Source organism: Panthera pardus, unplaced genomic scaffold (assembly GCF_024362965.1).
Source record: "Panthera pardus isolate Hobbes unplaced genomic scaffold, ASM2436296v1 HiC_scaffold_6, whole genome shotgun sequence".
Classification (NCBI taxonomy): domain Eukaryota; kingdom Metazoa; phylum Chordata; class Mammalia; order Carnivora; family Felidae; genus Panthera; species Panthera pardus.
Window position 1 is genome coordinate 77204238 of NW_026526991.1, and position 11797 is coordinate 77216034.

General features: G+C 43.3%; 1 protein-coding gene across 5 annotated transcripts in view; it reads right to left on the reverse strand.

The window, feature by feature from the left end:
• BICD1 (BICD cargo adaptor 1) overlaps positions 1-2238 on the reverse strand; it is a 252161-nt gene extending 249923 nt beyond the window's left edge. For all 5 annotated transcript variants that reach the window (XM_019452404.2, XM_019452402.2, XM_019452400.2 and 2 more), the window contains exon 1: positions 1905-2238. In XM_019452404.2, the coding sequence (XP_019307949.2) occupies positions 1905-2117 (213 nt within the window). In that variant the 5' untranslated portion in view covers positions 2118-2238. The remainder of the gene's footprint in view (positions 1-1904) is intronic.
• Between the last annotated feature and the right edge of the window lie 9559 nt (positions 2239-11797).

Genomic DNA, 11797 nt, shown 5'->3' on the forward strand with positions numbered 1-11797 from the left:
ATATAGTGTTTCAATAACAGTTCCCATACCTCCTAATTTTCTTAGTCTTTCTCTGACACTAACCAATACTGACTAGTGAATGTTTGATAAAGGTGTACCTTCTTCCAGTATAAATTTATTTTTCCATAAAATATTGATTACACACTTACTCTGTGCTAGGCTTTGTTAAAGGCTTTAGATGCAAAGTAAATTAAGACAGATTCCTTGCCTTAAGAGCTCATGGTCTAGTAAAGGCAAAGACAATTGCATTATGGTTTACTATGCAGGCTAAGTGCAAATGACACAGAAATATCCCTAGAAACGTTGTTTAAATCAAGCAGGAAGGTCAGTTAACAGTAATACTTCATTAAATGAAGTCTACCTCCTTTATCAAGGAGGTGATAGCTTACCACTGCCTGGTTTGCACTTCCTTGTCTTGGCAAAGCAATGTTGATAGGTGTAAACATCAAAACATCTCTGAGAATTACAATCACTATCCTGTTTCCTGACTTCACAAGGTTTAGCATTACTGAATTTAAACACATCAGACCTAATCTAAGTTGGACAATACCAGTAAGCCCAGCTGTTGTTAAGAACAGAAATGTCCATGGTAAGAAAAACATGAACTCAAAATTAACAGCCTGATACACAAAGATCAGGTGTCTAGTTGGGGTGTTCACTGTATGTTTATTAGTTAGCTTTTAGGCATCAGAATAAAAATTAGACATACCTGAAAGTATAAGTGTTGGCCATATTACATACTAAGTTAGAAGGCAAGTTCATTTAGACAGGTCATAAACCATGTTTTTTAACTGTAACAACATAAAACAGATGCCTTCTGAAAAAGTGAGTACATGATAAGAAAACATTTTCAATAATACATGCTAAATTTAGAAATAACACTTTAAATGCCAAAATGCACCTAAAAATAAAGTCTTGCCACATTGAAAAGCAGTGGGTACATTTAAATTTATAACCAGTGAGTTGCTACCCATAGTGCTTCAGGAATCGGGTAAAATAGACTGAGTTCCTTCAACAGTATGTGTATGCTTATGAGTGCTTGACAGGACATCAAAGCATATCCATTATTTTCTTCCAAAACATTAGCCAGTCTTTAAAAAAAGCCAAATACGAAAAGACTACAAAGGACAAGTATTATAAACACAGTCCCTTCAAACAGAAGAGGCTCATTTGATATGGACAGCCACCCATGTATTTGCTACCTACCATTCAGACCATTTGTAAGGGAGTTTAAATTCTCCCTGGTCAGGGTGACCTTACAGGACTTGGGCATGGCTCTGCCTCACTCAGAAGTGAAATCAAGGCAGTGGGATCATCCAGCGGAGTTGTTTTTCTCAGGCAGCCCATGACAAGAATAACTAAAGTCAAGGAGAATGAAGATTGCCCAGACTTTGTCAAATGGGATTGGCGGGGAGTTCTTCTAATAACAGTCCCCTCTTGCATCAAGGAGTGGTTACGTTCAGAAGGCTGAGGTAGCATAGATCCTACATCCTTAAATTGTGGGTCCCTCAGCACAAACCTACTCATCGCCTTTGTGGATTATGGGATTGTCGCTGGAACCCAGGTTTGAAATAACAGCAGTTTTGAGAAGTTGGATTTACACATTCCAACCCAGCAGAAGGTCGCCTTAGAGTGCTAAGACTTGAAGACTTCTGAATGTCCCTCCCCCACAGCCTGAAGGGCCACTGCCTCTCGAATTCCAGCTTATACACTCATTTCCTGGGCAATTTTTCTCCCGGGGGGGAAACAATGGACTCTTTCAATCCTCTCTTATCAACAAAGGACCCTAAGATGAAGAAACATTCCTTCCAGCCGCATCCTTCCCGACTTCTGTGTACATGATGAGTGGGCGTTGGGGGTGGGGGGACGGGGGCCGAGCAGGGATGAGGTGACAGGCAACTCACCTCTTTCAGCTGCTCCAGCTCTTGCTTGAGGCTGTCGTACTCTGCCTCCAGCTCGTCATACTGCTGTTTGAGGGTCAGCTTCTCTTCCAGGACCACCAGCCCGTACTCGGCAGCCTGGATCTTCTCGTGGGTCGTCTCCGTGAGCTCCTTGGTCAGCCTCTCTATCTCAGTCTTGTAATGGTCCACAGTCTGCAATACCTCTTCTGCGGCCATAGCCCCGGCGGATGGAGGCAGGAGGGGGTGTCGGGGTGGGGTGATGGATGCGAGGCAGGCTGGGGGGGAAGGGTGAAGGCGGTGGGGAGGGAAGGGTAAAAATGGAAAAGTGTGGCTGGGTGAACGTGCGGAGCGGAGCGATGCCCTGACTGCTGCTCCCGGCGGCAGCGGCTACACAGCCCGAGAAACTGAGGAGGAATGCAACATGGAGAACGCAGGGAGAGGATCAGGGGCGAGGCGGCAGCCGCTGCCGCATGTGTCCTCTGGGCCGGCCCCTGCGTGCGCTCAGCAGCCGTGCGGCATGGCCTGGGCTGCGGCGGCCGCGGACGACGAGGGGCTCCGGATTCTGCTTATTCAGAGGCGCCCGGCCGCCATGTCTCCGGGGCAGCGTCACTGCAGTCTCCCCGGGGCCTGGCGCGCTCCGGCTCGCGTCTCGCTCGCTCGCTCGCTCCACCTGCTCCCTCTGGCTGTGCTGCAGCCGGTGCGGAATGATGCAGTCTCGGGCCCGCTCCCTCCCTTCGCGCCTGGCCCCGGCTCCGAGCAGGGGGCGGGGAGGCGGATGGAGTCAGAGCGGGGGGAGGGAAGGAACCGACGGAAACATCCCGAGGCGCCTCCCGCCGGGCGCGCGGGGCCACCGCCGCTGCCGCCGCCGGCTGCACGGGCGGGGGGAGCGCGGGCCAGAGGCCAAGGCGAAGGCGGCGGGACGCGCGCGGGGGGAGCCTCCTCCCTGCTCGGCTCGCCGCGGGCGGGAGTTCCTCGCAAGACTTTGCCCCGCGGACGCACAGCCCCCGAGAGTGGCGGGGACGCTCCTGCTCTGCCGCTGCGACGTGAGCGCAAGCTCAGGGACCTGCTCAGAGACCTTCGGCGCCTTCCCCAAAGAAAAGCAAACAGTAACTAACGCGCTCGGGGCCCGCGCATCCTTCTCGCCCCCTGGGCTCGCAGCCTCCGGCACCCAAACCAGCGCTGGGTTCCAGTGCCTGCCAGACGCGCCCCCAGGCGCCCGCTTCCACCACCACCCCCCTCCGCCTTCCCTCCCTTCCGCTCTCCAGCTTGGCCTGGTTCACCTCACTCTGTCACTGAATAGCCTTATTAGCCCTGCAGAGAGTCTTCGCTAAAGATTGCTTGCCTTCGCACAGGGGTCTTGTGCCCAGTTTGCCACAAGATCGGCATCTGTTCCGAAAAAGAGATCTGTAATGCAGGCGCCCAGTAAGCCTCTGGGTACTATTATTTCATGCCTCTACTGATTCTTCAATAAAGCAAAACTGCATGAAATTTCCCTATATATTGTACCACCGATATACCCTACAATAAACATTTTTAAAATAGTAACAGCTAATAGTTCTTGAGACCATGTGACAGGCATTCTTCTGAGTATAGTATGTTCATTCTCTCCAGTCCTAATGACAATTCTTGGAGGGTAGCAACCCTTATCCCCAACTTACAAGTGGCGAAAGAAAGGCCTAGGGAAGTTGAGGGATTTGTCCAAATCAGGCAACTCTTAAGTGGTGAAGCCAAAATTTAATCTTAACTCCAGAGCCCTAAACTGGATCATTATGTTGGCCTCACCATTCATTAACAATACAAATCCAGCAACTAAATATCATATGCTCTTAAAATGAGCACTTTGAGCAATATGGAGAGTGATGATGAAGAGTCACAAAAAGAGGTGAAGGCAAAGTCAGAGTGAAAGACCAAAAGCAGAAGAGATGAGCATACAGAACCTACAGAAAAGGGAAGGATAGCAGCAGAAAAGGAGCGATTTCTGTGGAAATGGAAGGGAAGCTGTGGGATCCATAGACCAAAAGTCTAACCAGTTCCTTCCCTCTCTTCTATTGGGTTGCACTTATTAGAGAGCTGCTTCTCAGTGGCCAGGAGGTGTTCAACACACACACACACACACACACACACACACACACACACACACACACTGGCTAGCTTCCCGTTTTAGAAAGCAGGACTCCACTCTCCCCTTCATTTTGTACCTGGTAAACAAAAAAAGGCAGTTGCTGATGGTGTGGGAGGAAGAGCAAACAAACAACAATGTCTTACAAAGCCTTGACTAATAGCCTGGATGTGATCTTCTCTACCTCGGAAAACACAGAAAAGATTCCTTCCAGATGCTGACAATTACAACAGAATATTCTCTTGTGATAAACTAATCTATAAATAAATAAATAAATAAAGGAGAAAACACTTGAAACATGCAACCAACCGTGAATGGCAAGCTGGCAGAGATGTGGGGGTGATCAAGACCACATCATTCCACTTATACTGCCTTAAGTTCACACCACAATTGAGAAGACCCTCCCATGTGCTCCTGTAGTGCCCATCCCCTATCACAATGATGAACAATCGATCATGAAGTGCTGAGAGAAGAGATGAAAGCTGTAATTGCAGGGAGCTAAACTGCCTCCTTCCCAGGATGCCCTTGGCCTTTCCTCACTCAGCAAAGTATAAGCAGAGCCCTTCCAAAGGAATCATAACACTTGGAGTAGATTGCCTATGATTCCGTTTCCTTTGGATAGAACTAAGAATGGAGTTTGCCTCTGTGATCTTCCTTCTTCCAAGTTTCCATTGCCACCCATTCCCTATGCTCTGTCATGCCGCATTTTGCTGATTGATCCACTTTTGTTAATGTATTCAGTCTGACTTCATTGAGATATTACACTATTTTAACACTAAAATTTTGCTTATTACAACTTTGATCCTGTATATGTTGGCATTTACCTTGAAGAAAGTCAACTTATTCCCTTACCCACCATACTCTTCCAGTACTGCACAGTTACCTTTCTCTTTCTTCGTATATATGTCATACATATCATGTATATATAGATATAGATAGATATAGATATAACACTGACAAATATCTAGAAAAGAATTTCTTAAACTGTTCCTGGAACTAGGGCTCCCTCATATTTCTTTATCCTAGTGGGGAACTCCAATTACTCTGATTAATTAGGGAATTTTCTTACTTACAAATATCTAGGAAAATTTATATTTTGTGACTTAGTACCTCAAACCAACCTTTCACCAACTTTACATAAATATTGCTTTCTCTTGCTCTCATTCATTCATTCATTCATTCCTTAAGCAGATATTTATTAAGTACCCATTATGTCCTAGGAACAATAGTTGGCATTGTGAAATCTATGACCAATAAGATGTCAGGGGTCAACAGTCCCTGACCTCATGGAGCTTATGTTCTGGGAGGAATAAACAAACAAACACAACAAAACAGACCAAAAACAGACAACAACAAAAAAGATAAATTAATACAAAAATTCCAAATTGTGACATTGATAAGCAGGATACAGTAGAGCAGCTAAGAGCAGAAGCTAGTCGTCTTGGTCAAATCCAACTTTGCCACTTACTAGTTGTGTATGCTTCAGTTGCCTCATCCTTAAAGAGGGGACAATAATGAGATTGTTGTGAACAGAACAATAACTGACACCTAATAAGCAGCATAAATGGGTGTGTTTTTAAGTTTGGGGGGAAAAAAACAAGGATAAAATTGAGGTAGAAAAGAGAAACAGGATGATCAGTGGAAATCTCTCTACAAAAGTGATATACACCTTAATATTTAAGGTACCTGAAGGAATTGGATATGCTAAATGTGAAGGAAGAACTTTCCAGGAAGAGGGAACAGGCGTGTCTAAAAGTCTAAGGCAGAAAAGAGCTTGGTGAGTGCAAAAAAAAAAAAAAAATCAGAAGCTGAGGCTTAATAAGCCAAGAGTAGATGGCCTAAGACTGCAATACAAAGATTAGCAATGCTGGGGGGACACTCAGGGATCATGCCTGCCTTGCAGGTTAGAATAATTTGGATGTTGTACACCTGAAAGTAATATAATGTTATATATATCAATTACATCCCAATTTTTTTTAATTTTTTAATGTTTATTTATTTTTGAGAGAGACTGGGGGCGGGGCGGGTGGGAGGAGCAGGGAGAGAGGGAGCCACAGAATTTGAAGCTCCTAGTTGTCAGCACAGAGCCCGATGTGGGGCTTAAACCCATGAACTGTGAGATCATGACCTGAGCTGAAATCAGATGCTCAACGGACTGAGCCACCCAGGTGCCCCACATCCCAATTTTTAAAAAAGAAAAAAAAAAATATGGTCTTTCAAACTGCAAGCATTCGCAGAGTAAAAAACTTTCCAAGGCAAATGAGTTTCATACCACACAATAACAAGAAAAGATATTTCTGTTTCATTTCTCAGCATGCTTTTGAAAAATGTTTAAATAACCCTACTAACTGGATTAGCCTTAGAGTCAGAAGAGCTGGTAGGTTGTGAGCTGGGATTTTTAAGGCTGCCAGAAAGGACTTTTTAAATCCTGTTCTTCTTTCTAATCCCCCTGAAAATGATGTCTGAGACTCCTTTGGTAACAAACAAAGAAGTCTGTCATCTCATAATTAGAAATAAGTTTAAAATGCAAAAAGTTATTGAACTTAAATGTACAGTTATATTTGCTTTGTATTTTTTTCTGATTCTGATGAAGAAATGCCCCCAAGGAAAGAACTGAATGGCTGAAGAAGTGGAGGATGGGAACCCTGAAGACAAATATCATCTAATTCACATTTTTGCCTAAGGCTGGCCTTGCACCCAGCTCTTCAAGATTTGAACAAAATTTCTTAGTCTGCTTCTTTCTGCCAAAATATGTCCCTTCTCTTGGTTTTTGATAGCCCTAGAATTTATATAGTGATTCTGAACCTGTTCAGGAACATTCCTTTACCCAACAGCCTAAAGAAAAGAAAGAAAAAGAAGAAAAAGGAATTTGGGTTTTATTCTCAGTGCAGTAGGAGACTTGATTAGTCTCAAAATGAAATTATTTGATTTGTACTTTAAGAACATCACTACTGGGGCACCTGAGTGGCTCAGTCTGTTAAGCGTCCGATTTTTGAGCTCAACTCAGGTCTCAAACTCAGGATCGTGAGTTCAAGCCCCATGTTGGGTGCCATGCAGGGCATGAAGGAAAAAAAAATCACTACTGATGCAAAAAGATTAGTGGTATCAAAAAACAGAAATAGGGGGGTTCCTGGCTGACTCAATCGGTGGAGCTTGCAACTCTTGATCTCCAGGTCACGAGTTCTAACCACACGTTGGGAGTACAGTTTACTTTTTTTAAAAAAAGTATGGGGTGCCTGGGTGGCTCATTCAGTTAAGCATCCAACTCTTGATTTCAGCTCAGGTCATGATCTCACAGTTCATGAGAGCAAGCCCCACATCAGGCTCCACACTGACAGCACAGAGCCTGCTTGGGACTCTCTCTCTCCCTCTCTCTCTGCATCTCCCCTGCTCATTCTCTCTCTCTCTCTCTCTCTCTCTCTCTCTCTCTGTATCTAAACAAACAAACATTAAAAAAAAAAAAGTAGGGTCACTAGTTAAGAAGCTGTTGTGATTGTCTAGGAGAAAGAAGATGATGACCTTGACTGAGGTGGTAGCAGTAGGGGAAGTAGATGGATTCATAATATATTGGGGGAGGGGAAGATAGAAGTCTTAAGACTTGTTTGGGATTAGATGTGGGATAGGAAGAAAAAAAAAGAATCATTAACAAAGTCTAATTTTCTGACTTGGGCAATTGGAAGATGGTTTGCCATTAGTTGGATGGGAAAAGCTGGGAGGAAATTTCAGGAGATTAAGAGTTCTATTTTGGACATATTAAGTGTAAGACATTTGGAGACATTTGAATAGAAATGTTAAGTCGAAAATTGGATGCAAGACCAAGGTTAAGAAAAGACTTCTTGGGAGGTATAACAATTCTTCTCTGGAAGTTAGCATTAGACGGCATTTTTTTTAAAGTAAACTCTACATACAATAGGGGGTTTGAACTCTTGACCAAGAGATCAAGAGTCGCATGCTCTGATGACTGAGCCAGCTGGGAGCCCCAGCATTATATGGTAGAGTAAAACCTTGGATTGCAAGTAACTTGTTCTGTGAGTGTTCTGCAAGATGAGCAAACATTTCTAATAAATTTTAACTTGACAAATGAGTGATGTCTTGCAGTACAACTAGTACATGATGCCGAATGTCACATGATCACGACTTTGCCAATGGTTCTTGAAGTTCGCTTTTATATACAAGTGCTTTGGATCACAAGCATGTTTCCAGAATGAATTATGCTTGCAAACCATGGTTTTACTGTATTTCAAGTGAAAGAAATGGATGGTACCATCTAGGGAAAGGGCACAAATAGAGAAGAGAAGGGGGTCCAGGACCTAGCCCTGTAATACCCTTAATAAAGGTTGAATTGAAGAGGAAAAGCCAACAAAGAAAGCTGAGAGGTAACTATAGAGAACAAACTGATGGTTACCAGAAGGGAGGTGGGTGGAGGGATGGGTGAAATAGGTGCTGGGGATTAAAGAATGCACTTGTGATGAGCCCCAAGTAATGTATGGAATTGTTGAATCACTATATTGTACACCTGAAACTAATATTACACTGTATGTTGACTAGCTGGAATTTAAATAAAAAATGAAAAAATACAAAGAAAGAAAGAAAGAAAACTAAAAGAGACCAGTAAGTGTGGTAGGAGGAAAATCAAGAGAGAAATATCTGAAGGGAACAAAACAAAACATTGAAGAGTGAAGGAGGGGATGCCTAGGCGGTTTAGTTGGCTAAGCATCTGACTTGGGTTCAGGTCATGATCTCACAGCTGGCTTGTGAGTTCAAGTCCCGCATAGGGCTGTCTTCTGTCAGTGCAGAGGCTGCTTCAGATCCTGTCTCCCTCTCTCTCTGCCCTCCTCAGCCTGTGCTCTGTGCTTCAAAAATAAATAAATTTTTAAAAATTAAAAAGAAGAAGAAAAGTGAAGGAATAAGGACCAAGTCAATGCTGTTGAGAGGTCAAGGTCAAGTAAGATGAGGACACAAAAATGTCACCATAGTTAGCAACAAGGAAGTGGGTACTCTTGACAAAAGCAGTTTGTGCATGACAGAGAGGGTAGAAACCAAAATGTAGGAGATTGAAGCATGAAGAGAAGTTTAAGATGTGGAAGGAAGCAGCCTGAGCAGACAACTCCACGCCCTCAGAAACACCCCAGAAACAATGTATGTATACAGTGAGAAGGTGGATCTGGATTGGAATGCTCTGTTATGAACTGCTGGTGAGAAATCCGCCCTTCAAGAGCATCTCACACACTGGGACCTCCAAATGCTCCCTCGGGATAAGAGTGGGTTTTCCCCCGTCAATGTCTTTTGAGGCCAGGACTTCATCTCCAAGCTGCTCAGATACCAGCCCTCTGCACAGCTGCCTCTGGCTCAGATCCTGGAGCACCCCTGGGTCCAGACCCACTCCCAGAGGGTGTTGCCTCCCCCTGTTCACATGGCTTCCTGAGCCCCGTCTGCTCTCTTTTGGATGCTTATTCAGGGAGCACTCCCAACTCTGCTATCTCATCTGTCTTTTGTCTCTTTTCTTTCAAGATGCAAGATGCTAATTAATAAAAGCTGGAGTATTTTGTAATAAGAAAAAGAAAAGCCACATAGCTGTTCTCTCCTGTTTTACATCTTCAAAATCAGTGACTACCAGATTCTCTGGGGTTGTTTCTTAGCCACAGTTTACATCCTTGTCATCTTCTCACCAGAAAGGCACTGGTTTCTCCAAGCGCTCGATTTAATTTTATTTGGGATTACATTTCTCCATCTGTTTTTCTTTACTTTCTAAATAATATTTTCTTAAAAACTCCTGATTTTGCCATTTTTGCCACCAGCATTTGACTATTTCAGGGGCAATCTCATCTTATTAATTCTTTCTTCATTATTAAATCTATCTCCCGTGTGTATTGGTTGAAAAACAACCAAAAGAATTTGCACACTGTAGGACACAAGCTAATAAAATGTATTCTTTCTTTAAAAGAAGACTAAAAAATTCTGAGTGCCAGTTGTTATTTCTTTAGAATTTTTCCACTGACCAGCCTTGCTTTTCTTGATCTGAGGCGATGTTCTGAGTTACTTATTTCAGAATACCAGTTCCTCTCTTTTATAAAGCTTATTTTGAGGACCACTCTAGTGACTAAAACTACATGCTAGCAGCTAAGTGATAAATACATCCAAGGTCTTCCAAGGTGCTATGGATCAAAGAATCTAAAGATTATTTTAAGTAAATTTTTGTCAGCCAGCTGAGTCAAGAGCCCAACTATAGTTAAATATCATGGATTTGTAGAAACACTTAAAGCCATATAGTTGTATGGCTTTTTCCAGAGGATTAAGTATAAGACTAGAGATGGTGAGTAGATGTATCAATCCAGACTTAGGGTTTTGTCAGTGAGTGTGTAAGAGGACTAGGAGACAAGCAAATTGGGGATATTGATGAAAAGGTAGCTGATGGGTTAAATTGTGGAACATGGCCAACTGCTGGGTGTCTCTCAACATCTCTTTTCTTCCATAGAAGAATGGTCATGCTGTGTGAATGGTCATGTAACAAATCTGGCTATTTATTTGAGTACATTCAGTTACTTGCCAACAACGAGGATCCAGTTAACTGGATTTAAGAAGTGATGCATACAACTCTGCAATTGTCCTTAATGTAAGGTATACCCTTCTACCCTTCCGCTTTCTTGCTGGCTGGAATGCAAATAGAATGACTGGAGCTCCAGGAGCCATCCTGGCCCATGAAATAACTTTGTGGGGTTTTTTTTCCCCATGAAATAACTTTGATAATGAAAATCATGTAGACTGGACAACAGGATAGAAAATGCCTAGGTCCTAGGGCACCTGGGTAGCTCAGTTGGTTAACTTGGTGACTCTTGCTTTCACCCAGGTCATGATCTCACAGTTTGTTGGATCAAGCCCCACATCAGGCTCTGTACTGGTAGCACAGAGACTGCTTGGGATTCTCTATCTCTTCCCCTCTCTCTCTCCCTCTGTCCCTCCTCAACTTGTGTGCACACATGCTCTCATTCTCTCTCAAAATAAGTAAATAATTGTTTAAAAAAAATTTTTAAGTGCCCAGTTCTTAAATCTTAACAAGAGGATTGGTGAGATAACCAGCTTTAATGTTTAAATTCAACACCCATGTAAAGTTGACTTTTTTTAAGTTAGAAAAAATAAAGAGCTTGAGAAAATCAGCTTAGCCCTTGTTCCATCCTGACTGCAAGGATCACCTAAGCCTGAGAGCAACATTAGAAATCATCTATTCTAGGGGGACCTGGGTGGCTCAGTAGGTTAAGCATCCAACTTGATTTCAGTTCAGGTCATGATCTGAGGGTCGTGGGATCGAGCCCCACATCAGGCCCTGTGCTGAGTGTAGGGTCTGCTTGAGATTCTCTCTCTCTCTCCCTTTGCCCCTCTCCCCACATACTCTCTCTTTCTCTCTCTCTAAAATAAAAATGAAAAAAACATTTTAATCATCTATTCTAGTCAATCTTTTTTCTTTAACAGTTTTGTTGAGATATGTTTCGCATACTCTAGAATCCACCCATTTAAAGTATGCAACTCAATGGTTTTTAGTATGTTCACAAAACTGCAGCTATCACTATGGTCAGTTTTAGAAAAATTTTGTTACCTCAAAAAGAAACACTGTGGAGTGCCTGACTGGCTCAGTCAGTAGAGCATGGAACTCTTCATCTCGGAGTCATGAGTTCAAGCCCCACAGTGGGTGTAGAGCTTACTTAACTAACTAAATACATACATACATACATACACCCCATATCCTTTAGCTAACCTGCAAGTACCTTGCTCCCCCCACCCC